The sequence below is a fragment of the Olea europaea genome, chromosome 12, assembly GCF_002742605.1.
Source record: "Olea europaea var. sylvestris chromosome 12, O_europaea_v1, whole genome shotgun sequence".
Lineage (NCBI taxonomy): Eukaryota > Viridiplantae > Streptophyta > Magnoliopsida > Lamiales > Oleaceae > Olea > Olea europaea.
In genome coordinates, this window is record NC_036248.1 from 628,683 (window position 1) to 640,057 (window position 11,375).

Below are 11,375 nucleotides of genomic sequence, written 5' to 3' on the forward strand. Positions count from 1 at the left end.
TAATTGTCTAAGTTCCTCAGCATTATGATTAATGAGACATGATGAGGTAAAATAATCAAATATTTACATTTTACAAAATTTCGATAAATTCCACAATATATTATTGGTGTGTTGACAGGCTAGTAGACAACCATTATTTATTTATTTTTATACGAGTATTGCATTCTATCCTATTAGAAATGGAGGACTATCTAATTCGAGTTTTATGAGTGTTGATGGATTTTGAAGTGTTTGTTAAATACTTTTCACCAATTTACAATGCTCGAGATACATTACATTTGCCCATCTTCTGAATTATCAGCACTTTTAATAATTTTAATACAATTAAGTTATTTTTAAAAATATTTTTTATCATACATTCTTCAAAACTATTATTTTTTACTTAAAAAATTTATCTCTTCAATAAATTGGAATTTTATGCCCTGACGAATGTTTAGACGTATGTGAGTGTTTCCTTCGAATTGTACATCTAAAAGAGAGTGCCTCGTAGAGTAACTCAATGAGATGTAAGTTCGTGCTTCTCGCGTGCATTTGTATCATTGGGCGAACTTCAATGCATAAACTTTTAACAGAATTTCAATTTTCAGCAAGTTGGGCAAAATAAGTTTTGCTATAAGTTTGAGGTTAATAAATAGTCTCGTTTAAGTCCATTATTGTTCCACGATAACTTCAACTTGTTTTAGCCTGAGAAGCACAATATTTATTGCTCTTTTGATGTATGAAACAAAAAATAAATCTAGAACAATATGAAAATTTTGGAATATTAGACTTCTCAAGAACAAATAATATCAAGAGTCATGCTGAGGAACCTGGTATGGATTCTACTGAACCCCTATAGAACACACACAAACATGGGTGGGATGGGGATCTTTGGAGTCATTTTTTAATGAGGTGGGTCCCGCATCATGTGAAGGGTCTGTAAAATATCTGTAGGAATGATCCTGTGCATCCATCAAGATCCTAATATCAAATAAGAAAGAAATCCAATTTGTTCGTAATTTATCTTATTCATTTCTACTAATTAATAACTTTAATAAATAAGAATTTTTTAATAAAAAGGTGAGTATCTGAGTAAAGCTTCGTTTGGTCCCCATTAAATTTCATTTCATTTTTTCTCTCTCCTATTTTCAACTACACAATTTTCTATAAAATAATATTACACGTAAATCGAAAAAAATTTCATTCTTTTTCAACCACTCAGTTTTCAAAAAAACATTATTCCTCCTATTACATTTTCAAAAAATGGGGGCAAACAGGGGGTAAATTTGTCCATCCACAATAATGGTATAACTTTAATAAATCTCTACTTTGCCTAATATTACTTTGTCGTCCCACTAAAGGAAAAATAATGGCAATAATGACCGTTTTCCTTAATACTAGGCTACATTATTTAGGAAAGGTCCTTAATACTTTAATTTTTGTAATGTCGTCTGTGCCTTGTATTAAATAAGAGAACCCTTAAATTTTAGGAAAGTTGCATAAAAGGTCCCTGATGCTTGTGTGCAAATGATCATTTTTTAAGTGTATAAATGGGTAAAGGGAATAAGTGCCCTTTTATTAAAATAGATATATATTTAATGGTAAGAATGAATGAATAAAAAGGACCTTTTTGCAAATCAATAGGTTGAGCAAGAGCGAGAGCGAGTGTCAAGAATGAAAAGTTAGAGATCTTTTTCACAAAGAATGGCACCTAAGGAATCATTGCGCCAAATTCCCTTTTTAATGACTTTGTTGATAAGGTAAATTTCAAGGTTATTAGACCCCTATTTGATTTAGTAAATTTTGATAAAAATTGATGAAATATATAATTGGAAAGTTTATAAAAGTCATGAATTTTATAAAATGTGTGGTTAAAAATAAATTTGATATAAAAAAAAAAAGACAGCTTTAGTAAGGGGTGAACATTCTCTTTTTTTGGGAATAGGTGGAATTGAACTAGAATCAAATAGAACTGATCGATTTGGCTTCGATTCTCAAACTAAATGGATCCATTTTAGTACAATGCAAAGAAAACATATCGATTCTCGATATTGCCTTGAGAACCTAAATTCCTCTTTCTTCATGGTGCATTGAACCAATATATACCAGAACTTTGAAAAGTATATCCCAAATTTATCCAGCATCGGAATTTTAATTTCCGAACACTTCTTTCTTTTACAACAAAACCTAATGGGTAGTCAAAATCAAAATCTAAATAATTTTCTAAATACTTTACAAATTCATATTTTTAATGCAACCCCAACAAACATATTTTTATTTAATTTTTTTTTTTAAGAACTCAAATTTATAGTTTGTTTTCAAAGTGATTGACCGTCAAAAATCAAGATACATGAGTATTATTAAAGATAATAAGGTCATAAATCCTAAATATATTTTTACATATATATTATTATGTGAACTTCTCAATAATTTATATTAAATCCAAATTTTACATTTTATGTTGTGTTCAATATGAAAAAATATTGCTTCGGAGATTAAGAAATAAAAACATTATGAAAAATTATAGCAGGAGTTCGTAATGGGTAGCTTGGGACATGAAATTTGTCTTTTCATAAAAGAAATTTCCTCATTTTTTAATAGAGAATACGTTATGATTGCCCTCTTTCCCTGTTTGACATCCTTAAAATTAAAAATATAATGTATAAATAAAGGTTGAAAATATTAAGAATATAGATTAAAGATTTTTTTGTATAAATTTAATAAATTCAGAACGTTGCCGCAATTTTCCAATATATTCAATGAGTGTCGTTTCGGTGTTTAAAATTTCAGTTTGATAAAAAAAGATTCAAGCCACTTGTCAATAGCCAATTGGAGATTACAGAAACGAGCACGAGGCTCGCACCCAGAGGATCCCTTCTCCCTATTTCCGTCCCCGTTACACAGTTAACCGACAAATTCACACATATACACACTGAACTTCTCAATAATTTATATTAAATCCAAATTTTACATTTTATGTTGTGTTCAATATGAAAAAATATTGCTTCGGAGATTAAGAAATAAAAACATTATGAAAAATTATAGCAGGAGTTCGTAATGGGTAGCTTGGGACATGAAATTTGTCTTTTCATAAAAGAAATTTCCTCATTTTTTAATAGAGAATACGTTATGATTGCCCTCTTTCCCTGTTTGACATCCTTAAAATTAAAAATATAATGTATAAATAAAGGTTGAAAATATTAAGAATATAGATTAAAGATTTTTTTGTATAAATTTAATAAATTCAGAACGTTGCCGCAATTTTCCAATATATTCAATGAGTGTCGTTTCGGTGTTTAAAATTTCAGTTTGATAAAAAAATTCAAGCCACTTGTCAATAGTCAATTGGAGATTACAGAAACGAGCACGAGGCTCGCACCCAGAGGATCCCTTCTCCCTATTTCCGTTCCCGTTGCACAGTCAACCGACAAATTCACACATATACACACAGTTATAGAAACACCTATACATACTACTCTGCTATATACATAATTTTTTATTCACAATTAAAAACTGAAAAAAGAGCTTCTACTCTACAAAAGTATCTGAAACGTTACCATGCCCAACACTAATTGCACCGAAATCTGTACCCTTTTCTCACACATACAAAAAATGCACTCTCTGTGTGAAAATATCGCAGAGATTGTGTCCTATGCTGTAATCTACTCTATATAGGGCTAGGATTTTTCATCTCAGTCATGCGACACCCTAGCTACAGGGTAGGTTTAGGGTTTTTTGGTGAAAATTTACTTCAAAACTGCTTAAATTTGCACTAGATTTGAATGGGGAACTGCTGTAGATCTCCGGCTGCTGTTGCCAGAGAAGATGTGAAGTCATCTAATTTTTCAGGGCACGATCACGCCCGTAAGGTGAAGTCCGGCGCCGGTAATAATAAAAAGGTCATCACGGTATTGAGTGATGTTGGGAAGGAAAATATTGAAGAGAAGTATTTAGTTGACAGGGAGCTTGGCCGTGGGGAATTTGGGGTTACTTATTTGTGCATTGACCGGGGTACGAGGGAGCTCTTGGCCTGCAAGTCGATATCGAAGAGGAAGCTGCGGACAGCCGTGGATGTGGATGATGTGAGGAGAGAGGTGGCGATAATGAAGCATTTGCCTAAGAATTCGAGCATTGTGAGCTTGAAGGAGGCGTGCGAGGACGAGAATGCTGTGCATTTGGTGATGGAGTTGTGTGAAGGCGGGGAACTGTTCGATAGGATTGTGGCACGGGGGCATTACACGGAACGGGCTGCAGCAGCAGTCACCAGGACGATTGTGGAGGTGGTGCAGCTTTGCCACAAGCATGGGGTGATACACAGGGACTTGAAGCCAGAAAATTTTTTATTCGCAAGTAAGAAAGAGAACTCGCCCCTCAAAGCAATTGATTTCGGCTTGTCAATCTTCTTCAAGCCAGGTAAATAATAGTTCTAGACTTGTAGTTGCTTTACTATTATATTTATTTTTTTTGGGGTGGGGGGGGGTTGGAATGTAGTTAACTATAAGAATTTATGTAATATTACCGCATCTCACAGAAAAGTAAAGAAGTTAACCGTTTAATTAATAGATGCATATGTCCTATGATGTATTATATGCACAAATGTCATGTTTGTTTGCAGATTTAGATATAAAATTATCTTTATTGATTTTATATGTGTAACCAGATGACTTTCAAGGGAAAAGAAGTGTAATGGATGATTATATACATGATGCTAGTTTCAAGTACCAGAAATAAGGGATGATAAGAGTAATTTAGTGACTACTAGTTGGCAAATACTATGATGATATACAAGATTCTCGTAACACCCGATGGGAACCCCTGGGATACATAGGCCGGGTTCACTGAGCTCTAGGAGTTTTGCCTGTATCACGCTAAACGTTTATTAGGACCTCGAGGCTTTTGCTTTCTGTGCCCTTTGTCAAGATCTGCACATTTGGAAGGGGAAGTTGGGTAGTTTGAATGAAGCTCGGAAAGTGTTGACTTTTAGCTCCAGTGGCCTTTAAATTAGAATAGGTCTTAAACTCCCTTTGGGGGCAGAAACGCTTCTGTTTCAGTGGCTCTTGGCTTGCTTGTTTTTTGTGAAACTCTTGCCAGAAAGGACGTGAAATAGGCTGGGCATTGTGATCATATGTTAGAATTCAAATAATAGTTGTACTTTCTTTTTTTTTTTTCTTTTTTTTTCTTTGAATTGATTTCTCACAACATTTCTTCAAATTGATTAATGCCCAAATATGTACTGTGTTGGAAACAACTATAAATTGAAATATTTGGGTAAAATTTATTTGTTCACCCTCTCTCGGCGTCACCTTTGTGTTCTAGGCATATATGTGGGTTGTTTCTCTTTATTATATATGTATGCATGCTGCATTTATGGGTTATGATGTCCCAATTTGAAATATTGCATTTTATCATACTGTTTATTTTCTTAGAATGTGGCAGGTATTGAAGTGTAGGAATTATGCATCAATATCATTTGATTAGCTGATCCTCTCTCAACATTGATATTGCCAATAATGTAATGCAAAAATAGAATTCAGTGAAGTGGATTTTTTTCCCTCATGGTTGACTCCCCTGGCATGAGTAAAGTCTGCTGGAAAATTGAAATCGTGCTAACCTTGCATTTGTTAGTAGTGGGCCACCAACTTACAGAAGTATTAGAAAGGGGTGAAAGGAACTAGCTCCCATATAGATACCTGAATCAATGGTATATACTCAACATTCCCGTGATTTTGATGCCTAGCTTCATCACCTCACCTGTGCTTGCATTGATGAGGATCCAGTGTTTTTCTCCCTCAAAGGAGGGTCGATTTTGAAACATTTATACTGCATAGGATGAGAGGATAATGTCATTTACTTCTTATACACTGAAATTCTGTAAGATTTGACGGGAAGCCTATGCTGTATTGAAATTCTAGGCAGAATTGAAGACAAAAATATGCAAGGACAATCCTATGAATAAGAATCTTACAGAACACTTGGTCTATACGCTGACAGATTATCTGATGGCTCCTTGTCCTTACTGCCTATATATCTATTTGTTACTTTGTAATATCTCTCATTTTTGCATACTTGATCCAAGGGTTCACAGTAATGGTTTTCCTCTGAAGTTCTGATTCTGAACTCTATTCTGATTTGTTATGATATTGTAAATTCGAACATGTTTCTTGTATTATATTGATGCTAAATTGTGATTATCTTGAAATTCTAGGTGAGAAGTTCTCTGAAATTGTGGGAAGCCCTTATTATATGGCTCCAGAGGTGCTCAAACGAAATTATGGCCCAGAAATAGATATATGGAGTGCAGGAGTGATACTCTATATTTTGCTATGTGGCGTTCCTCCATTTTGGGCTGGTAATTTGAATTCTTTATGTATACCCTCTTCCCCTATCTGCGTGCATGCTATTTCTAGATTGTTTGCATTTTATTTGTAATTTTATTTATTTGTTAATATTTCATGGGAGATCAAGATAGGCTTCTAGATTAGCTTCTCTCAATAATAAACACGTTCTTTCTGCTCAATTTTTTTTTCTCAATTCTCATGTGGATTTAGAAGTGCAAAAATGAGAAATCATTTTTCTGAAGGTAATTTTTTTCTCAGAATCTGAACAAGGTGTTGCCCAGGCCATTATACGTGGGAAAATAGACTTTGAGCGAGAACCCTGGCCTAGTATTTCAGAGAGTGCCAAAAATCTTGTACGACAAATGTTGGAGCCAGATCCTAAGCTTCGACTGACTGCAAAACAAGTTCTTGGTAAGTTAGCTTTCATTTCTCCTTTGTTCTTCGTTTAATGAATCTAGAAAATGCATTGTCAGCTAGATTGTATTAAATCTTTTTATTTTGGACAATTACCTTGTTTGAAACACTATCTCATGCTTTTGGTGAACAGATTTGGCAATCATTTTTTATTGTCCACCTGCTTTGCGAATATGAAAGTACATACTAATTATTAAAGCTTTCTATTTGAGTGATATATATTTTGATGTAATGGTTTAAAAGAGCAAAGTACAAACACCTTTCTTGATACGCTATCTCATCTTTTGTTGAACAGGAAATAATACTTATCCTTTTGACAATCATTTATTGTCTAGTTGCTTTGTGAGTGTAATTGTACATGGTAATTGTTAAGGCCTCATATTTGATTTAGATACATTTTGATGAAATGGTTTAAAAGTACAGTGCTGCTCATTTTATCACATAAATGATACTAAGGTTCCTTTTCTTTAACCAAAAAAGGGTATATTAACAAAAATGGTGTTTCAGAGGTTCCTTTCAGATTAGATTGATGGGGGAAGTTAGGGACCGTCAATCAGTTGTATCTTCTGGAAATGCTATTCACGTAGATTTTCTTGTCATTTGAGACGAGCGGAAAAACTTTCTGTTGTTTTTTAGTGTTTGTTTTGATGTTTCTTATGTTTCACTTAATGATTAACGGTTTCAATGTTCGCAGAACATCCTTGGCTCCAAAATGCAAAGAAGAATTCAAATGTTCCTCTGGGGGATGTTGTCAAGTCGAGACTCAAGCAGTTCTCATTGATGAATAGGTTCAAGAAGAAGGCTCTGAGGGTTAGTTGCTGAATATATATTTTTCAAGCTTTTCCCAATTAGTTTGTTTCAGGAAACACTAAAGTTCTTGTTTATTCTATTAGGTCATTGCTGATTTCTTCTCTAATGAAGAAGTTGAAGGCATCAAAGAGATGTTTACAAAGATAGACACTGATAATGATGGCGTTGTGTCAACTGAAGAACTAAAGGCTGGATTGCAGAAGTTCAATTCACAGATGGCAGAGTCTGAAATACAGATGCTTATCGAAGCTGTAAGTCTACCACCTGAACTATCCAACCATAGAACACTTGCATTTTTTTATTCCATTAACAAGTTTGCCTTTTGACTTAAATGATTAGTAAAGAGTTTGTTTAATATATGCTTTAGGGTTCATATAATTTATATAGGCACGATATCATTCTACTCTTCATCAAGGTAGGGGAAATAAGTCAATAACATCATTGCTGAAAATTGATCTAGTTTTCTTTTATGATGTTTTGGGAGTTTAATAAGAGGAAAGAATGATTGGGAGAATGAGCAGAAGTGAAAGGTAGTGAAATAAGAGAAGGCAAAGAATTTTGTTAATTGTGAGTTTCGGCCTTGTTCGTGGAAGAGGGTGGGATTGAGTTAGCAGTTCTTCTCTTTTGATTGAAATAAAATGTTAAAAAAAGAATAGAAGTGATTTCATTTTATATTTTATGAAAGCAAGGATGGATTGAATCTCGATAAATCTAAGGCACTAGCTGATGGTTATTAGCTTGCTGTAATATCTTATAAATCTTCCCACTTTTAGAGGGAAAAAAAGAGTTTTGGTGGGATTCCTCCCCACCCTTCAATATTCTTTGTGAAAGAATACTCACCCCTCCATTAATACGATATTGATTTGCCTTTTAATCCCTCCAATCTTATTTTGCAGCTGATTTTTATATTTAATTATATATCTATGCTGATAGTCAGAATCCACTTCCTAAAGATCTTACTTGCATATGTACTTACGTATGGAATGTGTCTGGTAGATGCTAATGTAACAGTATTTACTTGGGTAATATTTTGATTCTTCTTAGCCTCGGCAATAAGCTACTCTTGACGTTTATCTTCCTCAATTTTAAAGATTTTGATTAATTAGAAAAGGAATTGTGGATTTTGATCTCCTCTTAACCAAAAGAATATATGAAGTTTAATTGGAAGAAAATGGTGAAATATCAATCTCTGTACATGCTTTGACCTGTACAGTTTAACTCAAATTACCACTTCACTTTGCTGTCTCATATGAACACGTGTATACCCCTCATGTGGACTTCTAAGTACAGACTTGTGCATATGTAGATGATATCCGTCCTCATTTTGAAACTATTTGCATAGTAACCTTCTTATACTTTGCCAAATACTTGAAAATTAAAATATAAAGTATTGATCCAAAACTAAATTATGGATATCAAGTTTTAAAATCCAATTGAAACTCCATTTTGTTTGTTGGAGAGGGTTTTGAAATGGGATATCAAATATATTGGGTTAATGATAAAAGTGGAGTCGTTTATTGTGTGTTGAGATGGAATTCAGTAACACAACCAGCAAGGCCTGTTGTTTTTCGCTGACATCCTCACATGCAAACACCCATTTTCTAATATCATGCTGCCAGTAAAATGCCTGTTCTAAGAAAACTATGGATGGGAGAATTTGTGGTGTGTCAAAAGTGGTTGCAAGGGAGACCTTTATATTTTGATCCTTCCATCTCCCCACCACACATACAAATTAAAGAAAAAGATGAAAATCTTAATGCTACAATGGAATGGAAGAAGGGGGATCGATTTTTCCCTTGGGTTGCCTGTGGTATTGGAAAGGAACAGAAAGTGTGCCGCCTTGACCACCAAAGCTCCACTGGTTTCATAGCAGTGGTTTATAAATTGCTTTGGCAAGTGCAAGGAGAGATCTATAGATGTGATGTTTGATTTCTTCAAAATGGAGAAATTTTTCTTTGCCTTGAGCAGAATTGCAAAATAGTTTTAAAATTTAAGGTTATGCTTCTCAAAGATTTCCATCTTTCTGGAACAAGTTTACTATAAACTGATTGGAAATGCATGCCTGGATCTGATGCCAAACCTACAAAGGAAGCTGAGATCTGCATCTGGTTGGAACTTTAATCATATTATCTGAATTTGATTTAGATAATAGTTAAATTTGAATCCGAGTTTGACTTAAAAATTTTGAAATTCGTTAATAAACTACTGAAAGTTTACTAGGCTTACATATGCTTGGACATGGGTTTGAGGCCGAATGTGAGTTTGAATTGAAAAACTATTATCGTCACGAATGAGCAACTGTTTTGTTTTAGACCTTGCGAGAAACAAAGTTTGTGGCTTTATTCAAGGAATCCATGCTTTAACCTGATCCATTAACTGCTCGAGTTTCATTATTCTGGGTCTTTGTTGGATGAGAAACGGAGAAATTTCTGCTTGAACAAACCTTTAATCTTTAGATGTGAAAGGGTAGCCAAGTATTGGTAACCCATCCTTCCCTCTTTCATGGAAGAGAGGGGAGAGAGAGGAGAGGAAATCTTTGCTTAGAATGCTTTCTTTTCTTTTGATGCCATCTCTCATTCTCCCAAATGTGAAAATTCTTTGTTGCTTCCAGGTTGACACAAATGGTAAAGGAACCTTGGAATATGGAGAATTTCTTGCCATTTCTCTCCATCTGCAGAGAATGGCCAATGATGAACATCTTCACAAAGCATTTTCCTATTTTGACAAGGATCATAATGGCTACATTGAGCCTGATGAGCTTCGAGATGCCTTGATGGAAGATGGTGTAGATGATTGTACATATGTTGCAAATGACATTTTCCAGGAGGTTGACACAGACAAGGTATGAAACAAATCTTCTTGATTGATGTGAAATACTATATGAATTTTCTCTCACTTTATTCTCATAATGAGTACAGGATGGACGTATTAGCTATGATGAATTCGTGGCCATGATGAAAACGGGAACGGATTGGAGAAAGGCATCTCGACATTACTCGAGAGGGAGATTCAATAGTTTGAGCATAAAATTGGTGAAAGATGGTTCTATTAACTTGGGTGAGTAAATATACACAAATGAACCGTTGCATTCATCTGTATAAAGTACGGAGTTGCGCATGCATATCATGCTTCTTTTCATTATTTGCGGGGTTCCTTATGTCAGATGGGGTTCCAATTGGTTGGTGGGCTTATAAGGATTTTGGAAGAGGGAAAGTGCATCTGATTAGCCTCTTGAAAATGTTGATTTAGTAGGACAGTCTTGTAGCCCTCTGTATGCCACACACGTTCAATCCTTTTTCTCTCGTCTCGGTCAACATCTCGAATTGTTTCTTTTTTGGACTAGTTGAAATTGGAAATTTATTGCTCCATTATATATTTTTGTGAGGAAGAACTCACCTTAAAGCGCATTATCAGATTGTGAATGATATATATTTGTCTTCCTATTTGTGATTTCTTCTTTCCCTCTCTTCCATCCCAAGTTCTTAGAGCAGACCCTAGTGGATCGCTACATGCCTTGCGTTTTTGTGTTCACTTATTGTTGAGAAGAAATGTGTACCATGCTGTCCTTTAATGCTTGGTGGTTGATTTTTATGAGATTTATTTGGTGCATGTTTGGTTTGTGGTAGACGAGGAGCTGTTAAATGCAATCTATATTTTTTTCGAAGTAATGTTATTCAGCATCAGTGATGTCGAGCATTAGTTTAGGTGGTAACTGTAGTAACTGTATGATATTAAATGATATGTTCACTTAAATATAATGTTACGTGCTTCATTTAATTAAATTTATCAAGTGTGCTGGTGTGGCCACCTAGATTGGCGTTTTAACATTACTAG

General features: G+C 34.4%; 1 protein-coding gene across 1 annotated transcript; it reads left to right on the forward strand.

Moving 5' to 3' along the window:
• Positions 1–3,459: 3,459 nt before the first annotated feature.
• Positions 3,460–11,008, forward strand: LOC111405062 (calcium-dependent protein kinase 13). The gene is made up of 7 exons (XM_023033753.1): positions 3,460–4,392; positions 6,185–6,328; positions 6,576–6,728; positions 7,426–7,541; positions 7,625–7,792; positions 10,153–10,383; positions 10,460–11,008. The coding sequence occupies exons 1-7, from the start codon at positions 3,762–3,764 to the stop codon at positions 10,604–10,606; spliced, it is 1,590 nt and encodes a 529-aa protein (XP_022889521.1). The 5' UTR covers positions 3,460–3,761; the 3' UTR covers positions 10,607–11,008.
• The last annotated feature ends 367 nt before the right edge of the window (positions 11,009–11,375 follow it).

Bases quoted from the DNA above. Each gene is read 5' to 3' on its own strand.
- LOC111405062 (XM_023033753.1), top strand. From the start codon at position 3,762: ATGGGGAACTGCTGTAGATCTCCGGCTGCTGTTGCCAGAGAAGATGTG. The intron at 6,329-6,575 runs GTAATTTGAATT...TTTTTTTCTCAG, and splicing joins CGTTCCTCCATTTTGGGCTG to AATCTGAACAAGGTGTTGCC. The intron at 7,793-10,152 runs GTAAGTCTACCA...TGTTGCTTCCAG, and splicing joins TACAGATGCTTATCGAAGCT to GTTGACACAAATGGTAAAGG.